The sequence below is a fragment of the Balaenoptera borealis genome (genome assembly GCF_965194805.1).
Source record: "Balaenoptera borealis genome assembly, chromosome: 6".
NCBI lineage: Eukaryota > Metazoa > Chordata > Mammalia > Artiodactyla > Balaenopteridae > Balaenoptera > Balaenoptera borealis.
Window position 1 is genome coordinate 63,190,952 of NC_138863.1, and position 12,497 is coordinate 63,203,448.

Genomic DNA, 12,497 nt, shown 5'->3' on the forward strand with positions numbered 1-12,497 from the left:
CAAAGCTTCACCAACCACTAAAGTCTGACTGTTGGGGGTCAGCAGAGTCCCACAAGATGCATGCTCGGGGGACTACGTGGGTGTTGGGCTGCCGCCTTCACGGCCAGGGCCCCTCTGGCTGAGGGAAAGGGCTCCTGACTCCCTGGACCAGGGCCTGGCTCCTGGAGCAGGAAATTCTGGGGTGACCCCTGGCCCGGAAACGGCCCCTCCTCACACAGGGCTCCCAGTGGCCAGGAAAGAGGTTACACCAACCCTCCTTTTTTCTGTGGGCACTGGAGTCACATATCGGGTGAGGACGATGCTCTGTAAGGTCCGCTCACAGTGCTTTTGGTGGCCGCCCACCCCCCGCCCCCGCCACCCTGGCTAACGCTGCCCCAAAGAAAGGAACTGCGGGGCCCTCTGAACCCCTTACGTTTCTCCCTCACATAAAGGGGCGCCAGCATCATCGAGAAGACGTCCATTCTTTCAATTTTACTTCAGAATGGACAGATTTGTACGAAGTGCGATCTGGCCGTGACACCTGTAGACGTGGTGCTTAAGAAAACTAAGCAAGGATCCGAGGCGCCCCCCTCCCCCCAATATTGATCCAACTCCCCCCGTAACTTGTAAAAACACAGAGCACCCCATCTCAGCGCCCTAAGGGGGAAACCAAGGTGTCCGAGGGAGCCTGAGGATTGCAGACTAGAGAATGCTCTCAAACCTCTCCAGCAGTCTCTTTACTCCTCTTTCCCCTTCCCTTCTCTTCCTTCTCTTATTATTATTATTATTTTTTCCCTTTTCAAAAACTGTATAGGTGGCAGATATCCGCGTGGACCGCCTAGCGGACTTCAGTGCGGAGGCAAATCCTGCCCGCGTGTGAGTGTGTCAATGTGAGTGTGTGACTGTGAGGGGCGTGTGTGCGCGTATGAAGGACCGCGTGTACCTGGGAAGTGTGCGTGCACGTGTGCGTGTGTGCGCGCGTGAGGGAGCGTATGAGACTGCGCGTGAGGAGTATGTGCCTCTGTGTGCGGGAGGCTGTTTCTGTAGGAGTGCCTGCGTGAGTGTGCACGCGTGTGTTCGCGTCCCCGCTCCTCTCGGAGCTGCAAAGTGCAGGGGGCGGGCCGGGCGGCAGGGGGCCTGCCCCGCGGGATTCCCGCATGCTAGTTCCGGGGCGGGCGGGTCTAAAGGGCTTTATGCACTGTCTGGAGGGTGGGGACTGGCGCGGGTAGAAAACGGGATGCCTCGGGCGCGGGGCCCGGCTTTCTGCCACTGGGAGCCCGCCGAGGTGCGGGCCTGAAGGAGCGCTCTCCAGCGGAGGCGCTGCAGTGCTGAGTGCGACGCGCGCCCACCTCCCGGGGAAGGAACGGCGAGGCCGGGGACCCGGACCGTCGCGGGGATGGAGCGCAGGGCGTCGGCGGCGTGCACGCTGCTGCTGGCTTTCGCCGCCTGCCTGGCGCCGGCCAGGGGCCGAGGTAAGCGCTCACCGGCCGGAGTTCCGCGCGGAGCGCCGGACTTCCCCGCCTGGGGCAGGGTCGGGTCCGCGGACAGGCGGAGGGGACCGCGGCCGGCAGAGGCCAGGAGCGGGCGGCGGCGCGGCGGCTCCCCCTGGGGCGCTCAGGTTGCCCAGCGCTGGCAGAGCGGGAGCGCCCCTCTTTCGCCCGACCGGGAAATGAGCTGTCGCAAACTTGAGAAAGCAGCCCCTCCGGTTTCGGTGACAGCGCACCCCACGGGGACCCCGCCTTTGTTCCCATTGGGGTTTGTCCCAACCCTTCTGGAAGGCACTTTGCGGTTCTCCCCGCGAGTCCGCAGCCTGCTCCCCCCGCTGGTTTACTCTCTCCGGGGCCGAGCGGTCCTTGGCGCTGCTCGGTGCGCAGTTTTCCACCTGCAGCGCCCGGCCCGCGAGTCCCTTCGCGCGCGCAGGCTGCGGGCTCGAGCACCCCGCCTCTCTTCAGCGGCGAAACTTGGTCTCGCCGTGACCCCCAAGAGACCGTATTTCGATAAAGATCATTTACGAGCCAAGATAAGGCCGGGAGGTGGGATTGGTCGAGAGAGCGGCTGATGTGCTGCAGCGTTTTCTTGAAGGGTTTCCCTTTCCACCCGGGAGGGGGGAGCTTTTGTGTTGATGAATGGGCCCGTCTGCGCGGCCAGAGTTTTGAGGGCTCGAATGGAGAAAGTTTCTGCTATGAAGAGCTGTAAACTTCTCTCAAGTCGTCGGGGAGTTTTCGTTTTTTTTTACAGAAACAGGCGAGGGAAAGAGGAGGAGCAAGTAGTGGAGAGAATAAAAATAGTAAGATGAAAAGGAGAGAAGACAAGCAAGTAGAGAGTAAAATGGAGAGAAGGAGGGGAAAGAGAGAGCGGGGAGAGAGAGGGAGAGAGGGAGAGGGAGAGAGGGAGAGAGAGAGGAAGCTAGGGATGAATGGGAAGGGCGAGGAGGCAGGGGAAGCAGCGAGCTCTCTCCCTGGCTTTGCGTTGCTAGGTAGCAACCAAGAGCTGCGTGTGACCGACCGCCAGACAGACAGAGCGAACTCTGCTGCCTCCACGGGGACTAATCTGTCTGTGGGGATGGGAGACCCCCCCCCTTCCCCTCCTGCTCGGACAACTTAATTGCCCTACAATGAAAATGAAACCCCTATTGTTGTAGGATTAGCCAAAGCAATAAATTGATTTCCCTGGATCACATATTGGGGTTGACGGGTGGGGACTGCAGAAGCCCCCATTGATGACGGAGAGAAGGGAGGGCTTGTGGATGGGCCGTGGCGTGTATTCAAATGGTTAATCTGCTTTCTTTCCTCAATTCTTAGCGTAAGCTCCTTAGAAGGAATCAACTAAGTAATTATACAGCAACTCCTAGCAGTACCCATTGCAGACTTCCTGGGAAGAAGTTTGGAAACGCCAACCAACCCCACTGGTTGTGTAAAAATCTTTGGAAAAGGAGGGGAGGCAGGGGGAGAACGTTAATAATTCTAACTTTGAACACATTTTCTCAGTGTTGGTAACACAGAAAGAAGATTTATTATTATTGTGGAGGGTTTACTGCAGTGCTTAGGGTTATATACATCTCGTGTCCTAAATATAGCCATAGGATTTACTGTATGTTCCTGTCAGTGCCTGGCAAAAGGAAATGTTGTCCGGATTCAACTGGGATACATCTGGGTTGTCCGCATACAACCAAAACAGATGTTCTCTTCCCTGGATTGATAGTTTAGTCACCAAATAACCTGTACTTACTCTTCTTGGTAGTTTAGACCCATCCATCTTTCATTCTATAATAATAATAACATAATAATATGTATAGTAATAGTAACATATCATATACTTATATATGTGGCAGGCCCTGTTCTAAGTATTTTACACTTCTTGTCATTTAATCTTTACCATACCCCTTTGAAGTAAGTACTCTTACTATTTCAGTTTTACAGATGGGAAATGGAGGCATAGAGCAATTAACTTGCCCAAGGTCATGCTGCTAGGAAATCACAGAGCTGTGAGGCAAATCCAAGAGATTCTGACTCCAGAGGCTATAATTTAACTCCTACTGTATGTGGCTCTCTATCTCTTTTGTACTAAAAATATCATGCCCCCTAAGTTACTGTCCCTGTGTGAAGTTACTAAGGAAGCTGAGGGGCATTTTGCAAGTCTTTGCCACATAATGTAAAATCTGCTTACTGCTCATAACTAGATATTTTCAGAAACTCTTTTCAGGTTTCTATCACCTGAATCCTACTATCCTCACTCCCAGTCCTCCTACTTGATCATTTTTACATACATGTCCTCTGAATGTCCTCAACCTGGGAGTTTAAGAAGATTTCTAGATTCCTGTTGTATTGATTTTTGATTTAGATGAAGTAAAGTATGATGACAGTGTAAATGCCCTTATTTTAGCATAAAATATTTCAGGTAAGATCTTACTGCAAACTTTGTATCATTAGAAGTTGGAAAGAGTGTCATAGTTAGTCTTTTAAAAAATATCACATATCTGTAGCTAAAAATTATTTGCATTGTCCTCTATTTTGTATAATGCTGTTTAAGAAAAAAAAAAATGTGGGAGGGCCTGAACTCCATCGATGGCTTCACCACTTTCTAGCTGTGTGACCTTGGGGAAGTCATTTAACTTTGCATGGCTCAGATTGCTTATCTGTAAAATTGGTATGCTAATGAGAGAATCTATTCCATGACATTTTACGAACATAAAGAGATAAATGTGTTTAGTGTGGTGTAAGGCATGGTAGACAATGATCATAAATAAACTAGCAGCTCTTTTTATTATATTGATCAACAATAAATGTTACTTTTTTTTTTGCTTACTACTCATATTTCTAATTTCCAAATGCACATAGGAAAGTCTTTAAGCATTTTCCATTTAACATTTCTTTGAGGAATTCCCAGATTCCAGGATGTGATTTGAAGTTTTTTGAGAAAATGGTATTGATTCTCAGGACAATGATATTCTTTCATCCAACAGAAGTTTGGTTGTGCCCTTAATAGTATCAGCTTTTATGACAATTACATCTTTGGGTGCAGTTTATATGGTTAAAAGGATTGTGTGGCCAATAACAAACAGGCAGCATTTTGGTTCCATCACGTCTCTGATACCTGCTTCTGCTTTTATTTCACAGCAGTTGGCTTCTCTTTCTCTTATTGAAGTTCTTCCTTGCCAGTCTTTGGGGCTTCTGCTTAAACTCCCTTCAATAGTGTGTTTGTCCTGTTTTAATAGAAACTTTAATAACCTTAGATATCAACTGGTCTTCTTGCATTATTTTATAGATAAGTAACTAAACGCTGGAGGGAGACTGAAAGGGAGTGAAAGGGTGGGGATTAAGTGCCTTGCCTAAGGGCATATGGCCTGTGATAGAGCCAGGATCTGAACCTGAGTTTCCTTTCCTCATTCTACAGGACCTTTTTTAGAGACATGTCCTCTAAATGTCCCCAGGTTGAGGAAATTTCTAGATTCCTTTTGTGTTGATCCTGACTTATCAGATGAGGCAAAGTATGATGAAGAGATGATCTTGGAGAATCTTCAGTTGGATGGGTCACCTGTCGCAGGCCTAAGCTGAATCTTATGATAACCATGTGTTTTTAGCTTGGTCCAGAACTTATGCCATGTCAGCACCCCAACTCCCAAAGTCTGTGCCTCTGGATCCATTTTTCAAAACCTTGGGCCATCAGAGCACATTCCTGAAGGTCTCTGGGTTTTGTAGTGAGGCTGCTCCATGACTAGATTTTTAGTCTTATTCAAGGTAATTATTCGGTCACGGTTAATCACTGTCCGTGTTCTTTAGTCATGTGCTCTAAGAACACTGACAGGTTTCAGAAAACGTAAATTAAAAGTTAAAAAAATCAAAAAAAGAAAAGTTAAAAAAATCATTTTAAAATAATGATATCAAGAACTTAAATGTATTTCCCATGTGACTAGGAGCACATTGCAAGGTTGTCTTTGGGGTTTCTGTTAAGTCCTAGTAGCTAGAACAAGGTATGTAGAAAGTTGAGGTGCTTACAGCAGTTTGTTGAATTGAAAAGAGTTGGTATAACTCAAATAGTTATATCATATTCTATTAACTTTGTGATCTTGAGGAATTAAAAAATACTGTCACCACTGTGGCATTCCACAAACATTTATTAATAAGTATCCACAGTGTGCTAGTGAGTCAGCAGTATCAATACTACAGAAAGGTTAAGGAGGATGAGAACTGAAAAGAGGAGTCTAGGTTTCACAATTAAAATGGGCTGCAACTTGGCCTTTAAGATTCTGAGATCGTCATTCTCTAGTTCCTAATAACCCTGACTATGATCTCACCAATATTAGAAAGATTTGACATGTTCCAACCTCAGTGTTTTGGGCTGCTTCTTTAGAATGATCAGATTGGTAGATGTTTTGAAATGTCAGAGACATTTCTTTGATGCTTCCCATGTTCTATAGGGGTTGGTGCAAATGTTTCCTAATTGATTTCTTGACAGTCTTAGCATTGTAAGACAAAGTAGGAAGAGTGTGAGATTTTGGGGTTAGGGGATCTGGGTTTGAAACTTGCCTCTGCCATTTACTGTCTGGGAAATTCATTACAGTGTACTCAACTGCTCTGGATTGGTTTTATCTGTAAAACAGGCACATGTCTACCTGATAGGGTGGCTATGCCAATTAATTGAGATGCGTGTGAAGTGTTCTTTAGACTGTGAGGTCTCATATATTTTTCTATCCATCATTACTGCCTTCTTCAAGAATCTAACTTTTTCCAAACTTGAGGAGAAGATATTATATCTTGGTATCCTTTTGTTATTTTTACTTTTTTAATACAACTGATCCTTTGAGTGATATTCCTGGGCATGTTTGACATAGTACTTTAGTGGCTACAACAACTTTACATGGTAGTCTAAATTCTCATGTTTGTGAATGACAGAAACCTAAGTTAAACTGCTTGAAGTCAAAAGGGAAGTTTATTGAAATACGTAATTGAAAAGATAGAGCCATTAGGTTGAACCATATGGGATTGCTGTTTTTCTAGGTCAGAAATAGTCAACTATGGCAATTTCACTTGGTTCAACCTAGTACAGATGGGGGCTCAGCATATGTCATGCTGATCTGGACTCTCTTTCTGTCTTCTGGCTCTGAGATGACTCTGATCTCTAGCGTGTTCTTCTCTGGTGTTACAAGATGGCTGTTAATGGCTTCTGGAACCACATCCTCTAATGTCATGTCCAATGGGAAAGAGCAAGAGTTTTTGTCTTAATTGTTCTCTGCAAAAGTCTCAGTTGCATTTCAGGGGCTCTGCTTAGGTCATAAGCTTATCGGAGAACCAATCACTGTATCCAGGGACATGACGTGTGCCTATAGCTTAGACTTGAGTCACATGCTTGGTTCCTGAGGTCACAGACTAAGGCTAGACCCCAGAGGGAAAATTGGGTAAGGCTCCCAGGAGAATTGTGAACAGATGTGGGGCTGCAAAAACAACAGGTGTCTAGAACACCTTATCAGATAAAACCGTTTTTCCACGTTATGTATGAAGACAGACTTGAAAAGGCTGTAGAAATTTCTCAAGAGCAGTCAGTCCTGGGGTAACTCAATAATTGACGGGGGAAAAGTATTGGAAACATTTAAGGCAAAAGACATGGTGCTGTGTTCGTGTGGTCATGTTGCAACTAGAAGATTTGCTTGTAGCCTAAAGGATTCTTATTTGGAGCAGAACTTTGTGATGGATAGGAACGTTCTAGAAAATGAGCTGAGAGATCAAAGTAAGGAGCTCTTGAGTCCATTGTAGGATTTCATTTTTCAGTGAGTCCTAGGCCCTTGCTCCTTTTCCAACTCACTTCATTTGTTTTAATTCCCAAGATGTTGTCCCTTTTCCAGGCACTAGACCTTGGCTGTGAGAAAGAGGTAGAGAGAAAGAAGAGAGAAGAAGCGTTTGGAGACATATTAAGATGCTTCTATGGAGACAAAATGCACCTTGGTGCAAATCTAAGAGTCCTTAGCATATACCCTAGGGACTTCTTCTATAAATGGTAGAATAGGTGTCTTTCACACGTCACTGGATTAATTCAGAAATGCCAAACATTTGCACTCTATGCTGATGGTTATTTTGCTGGTCTTTAAGTCTTATTTCTAATATCATGTACCAAGAAACTGGAAACATCAGTTTCCTGGAAATATAAGTCTCTCCAAGAAAATGACAGATTAGACAATGTGAAGTTTCATGTTAAAATCTCTATGCTTTTGGTCATTAGCCCTCAGGTCATGCCTAACCCCCAAGGTTATTGGAAACAGTGAGAAATGAATGAAAGCAGGAAATGTAATTACCATTCTGTGCATTGAAAAGTTAAGCCACTGTTACCATGGATACAATGGCTTGTTTATTGTCCAGATCTTGAGATTCCAAGTTTGGAAGCAATACCAGAGGTCTCCTTTAAGTTTATGTACCATCAGCCTCATGCAGATTCTTAGTAACTTTTAAAATAAGCCTTTACTCACTGATTCACATTAAGTAATAGCATACCTACTTTTGAGTGTCCAGCGGGTGTTGAGGAAACCCAATAAAGGGGAAGAAGACCGCAGCTACAATTCTGTTATGCTAGGCTTTCTTGGATTCTCATATAAAAACATCCTGTCATATAGTGTCAGAGATTTGCTTGTCACCTTGGGTCCAATTCTTTGGTTTTTAATCTCATTAACAAGGAGAAGTTTTTCTCAGTAAAGGCTGAAAAATCAAAACTCATTATTTCAATAGGGAAATCCTCAAATAAAATTGAATTTAAGGATAGAGATCTTTTTTATATGTCAATCTTACCTACCTTTTAATCTCACTAAAGGGGAGGAGAAAATGCTAGTGTGTACTTCCACACAGGTTTGATTTTGATGTGGGAAGGGTGTGGAGGATACTTTTTGTTGCAAGAAACAGAAAACCCACCTCAAATTGGCTTAAACAATTAAGGGTATTTATTGGCTCATGTAAGTAAAAACTTCTGAGTCATAGTGGGGTTCAGGTGAGGTGCAGTCATGGCTCCAGTTCTCTCTCTTTGTAGTTTTCTTGACTCTACTCCCCTCTAGGTTTCAGCTTTGTTTTCAGCCTGGCTTCCCATATTGTTATACTATAGCTGCCAGGACAAATGGGGCTACATGTTTTCTTGATCCTATCTAAGAACAATTCAACTTTGAGAAGATTTCAGCTATGTTCTCAAAAGCATTATTTCATCACAATTTATAGAATGCTATAATCTCTAGGGTCCCTAGATGGAAATCAGCTAGCTTCCTAAATTTGGCATATCATCAAAATCACATGGGGGAGCTTTAAACGGTATGTAGATTCTTAGGCCAAAACCCACACTTAACTAAGTTAGAAGTATGGAATCTGTTTTGCTAAGTAATTCTGAGAGTCAGACAGTTTGGGAACAACTGATCTGGGTAACCTGTCTCATTTTAGTTTTATAAACTGAAACTAATTTGCCATGGCAAATTCCTTCCAGTAGCAGTGAAGTATACTCTGTTAAATCTATTCCTTCTTTTGGGTGGGGATGTTAAAAGGTAGTTACAGTAACGAGGAAAACTACTCTTTTATATCTGAGGGTGATATGAAGTACTGCCTCCATTCCTGGCGGTCTCCTTTCCTGGCCAACATGACAGCCCCTCCCTGTAGCTACTATTTGTGTCTTAATTACATTCTTTGTTCTTTCCCTGGACACCTTGATGCCCTTCCTCCCACTCTAAGAACCTGAGATTCTTTGAGCTACTACTTCCAACTACTGTTGGAGGTCTTCTTACCCTTTTCCACCCAAGTCAGGGATTCATCTCAAGGGAATCCCTGGCAAAACTCATTGGAATCTGAAGCAGCCGTCTGTGTTTGGCACGGGAGTATTGGAAAACCTTGTAGCTCATTCACTTTGTATCCTAAGCCCAACTCTTTGTCGATCCCACTGGGACATATAGTCCGTTGATCCTGCCACCTCTTCACTGCCCTTCAAATCCCTCAGTTATTCACTTCCTCAGCTTACATTTTATGGCCCATTGTTAGCATCACTTCCTTGCCTCCACCCTCAGCAGTCTGGTCCTCTTTTCTCAAACCTCCATCCAACACCACCTGCTCAGACCACGTTGCTTCTTATAAACGTGAAAATAGAAGCAATCAACAGAACTCCACAAACTCCCATAGCTCAACCATCATCACCTGCACTTCAGCCTGTATATTTTGTCTTTCCTCCTGTTACTCTGGATGAACTTTCCATGCTCTGTAGTGCAACCAGTTCATTCATGTTCTAGATCACATTCTCTCTCACCTCTCACCATTTGTCTCCTCTCATGAAATCTTCTTTTCCCCACATTCCTTCTTGCTATCACCTATTTTCTCTGTTTCTTGGCAAAAATCCCTTGGCAGATTTGTCTTTATCCACTGTAGTTTCGTGTCAGTTGTTCTCAAATCCATGCCGTTCAAGTTTTTTCCGCCCCCACCCCCCTTGACAGGTATTTCTTTGGCCAACGTCACCGATGACCTCCATGTTGTTAAATCCAAAGATCCATTCTCAGCTCTCATCTTGTTTAGCTGATTAGCAACATTGCACACAATGTGTCCTGCCTTCCTCCATGAAACCACATTCTCCTGGTTTCCTTCCTTCCTTGCTGGCCTCTCCTTGGTATCTCATGCTTGTTCTCATCCATCTTCCTGATTACTTTTCATCTCTATCTACATTACTTTGGTTGCCTCATCCTGTCTCTTTAAATACCATCTGTATGCTGACAACTTACAAATTTATGAGTGTAATCCAGACCTTACCCTAAACTCTAGTCCTATATGTGCAACTGCTTATTTGATATATCCACCTGGTTGTGCAATAGTCATTTCAGACTTATGTCCAAAAACTGAACTCCTGATCTCCACTAATGCCCCAAACCTGCTTTCTCCATAGATTTCCCCATATTAGTAAATGGCTTCTCCATCCTTGTTCAGACTCCAAACCTTGGACTCTGCTCTGACTCCTCTTTTTCTTTTATACCTCACATCCAATACATCAGACAATCCCATTGTTTCGATCATCAGAATACATGTAGAATCCAACCACTTTTCGTCTTTACCACTACTGCATTGATCCAAGTCATAGTCACGTCTTACCTGGATTATTGCAATAGCTTCCCTACTGATCACCTGCTTCCCTTCTGTCCCCCTTCTGTCAACTCTCAACGCCCTTTTAGAAACCAGTCAGATCCTGTCACTCCTCTGCTCAAAAGCTCCAATGGCTTTTGTCACACACGAGTTGGATTTTCCAGAAACAGACGCTGAGATGGAGTTTGGAGTGCAAGATATTTATTACGATCAGTGTCTGTGAAGGGAAGGGGAGGAAGCAGAAATAGGCAGAGGAAGAAACTGAACTGTGACAAGGCCTTGCTTGATGCAGTGGGGAGTTCTGGAGCTACAGTTGGCAGAGAGAGTGTTCTATGTGTCAGGCTGAAATGGCCTTCCTCAGTTGCTAGATGTGGCCTGCCCTGGCCTGCCCTAGATGTGGCCTTATTCTACAACTGAGATGGACCTCAGAGGAGCTCAGTGTAGGTAGAAAGTCCTTCCCTGCAGCAGGTCCTTCCTTGAAGGGGAATCTGGGTGGTACATCTCCTCATCTCCCTGTCTATCATTGCTTCCCAGCTCATAAAGAGTCAGTGTCCAAGTAGACCCTAACCATCTGGCCTGCACATCACCTCCCTGAACTATCTCCTTCTCTCTCCCACTCACATTGCTCTAGGTGCAATGATATTCTTGCTTTTTTCCCAACGCAGTGAGCACCTTAAGGCCTTCATACTGGCTTTCTCTCTTCCTGCACATTCTTGCCTCAGACCGTGCATGACTTGTCCCTCACCTTCGATAGGTCACTGCCTATAGGTCACTTTCTCAGTGTCACCTTCTCTGATTTTTTCCTCTTACTTTCTTCATTGCACTTATCACCCTCTGACATGATGGACATAATTTATTTATTTTATTTATTTACTTTGTTTTCCCTTCCCTAAGATATGAATTCCAAGAGGGCAGGCATTTTTCTCTGTCTTATTCATTGACTTATCCCTAGTGTCCATAATAGGGCTAACTAAATACAAATAAGTTGAATGAGTGATAGATAGATGCCACCATGAGTGCTAAAACCAAGAAGGGCAGCCTAAGCTCATCACCATGTCCTTGGTATTGCCAGCCCTTAATTCTGCCAGGCTCCTGGAGGCCCCATCAAGGTCCTGATGGAGAAAAAAGAAAATTGCTGTCTCTATCAAAACAAGTGGCTTAGCAACGCTATTTCTCTCCATTTGACTCTCCCCCTTCCTCCACCTCACTGCCCCCCAACTACTGATGAAACCCAATGCATTTGATAGTAGTGGATTCTGCATCAGCCTTTTTAACTTCCACCCCAGACACTTGGTTACCCTGTGAGGATCCCCTGTACATACAGAATGGGGCTATTTTAGGGACAGATTTGATACAGTTGCTTTTACAAAAAGATAAGCCAAAGTTTTTAGACTTTATGTTAGTGGACTGTCATTCTGTGTTTAAACAGAACACAAAAGAAATCTGTCTGAGACCATGGCACAGTGAAAACAGCCTTGATCAGACAAAAGGCCCTCTTTGAAGAGGGGAGTGGTTTCTCAACTTGGGGAGGCGGCGTAGACTATGGAGGAAAGAACATCACATGTCAATTCAGGACATTCATGGGTCTTGTTCCTGATGAATGAACCAAAAATGGGCCCAACCAAAGAGGGCCAGACTGCTGAAAAACGCCCATGGCTGCTTGTCGCTAGGCACAATCTTTCTCACTTTAGACCCTATTCTTTTTTTTTTTTCTTTTTTTAAAATTTGGCTGTGTCGGGTCTTAGTTGCGGCATGCAGGATCTTTCGTTGCAGCACACGGGCTCTCTAGTTGTGGCGTGCGGGCTTAGTTGCCCCATGGCATGTGGGATCTTAGCTCCCCGACCAGGGATCGAACCCATGTCCCCTACATTGGAAGGTGGATTCTTAACCACTGGACCACCAGGGAAGTCCCTAGACCCCATTCTTTTGATGACTTCATAA

At 44.9% G+C, this 12,497-nt stretch overlaps 1 protein-coding gene across 1 annotated transcript in view; it reads left to right on the forward strand.

Annotated features, from left to right (window-relative positions):
* Positions 1 to 1,198: 1,198 nt before the first annotated feature.
* The window catches only part of LRP2 (LDL receptor related protein 2), a 198,846-nt gene continuing 187,547 nt past the window's right edge, over positions 1,199 to 12,497 (forward strand). Inside the window, exon 1 of the mRNA XM_082396835.1 lies at positions 1,199 to 1,451. Coding sequence (XP_082252961.1) covers positions 1,376 to 1,451 — 76 coding nt within the window. The 5' untranslated portion in view covers positions 1,199 to 1,375. The remainder of the gene's footprint in view (positions 1,452 to 12,497) is intronic.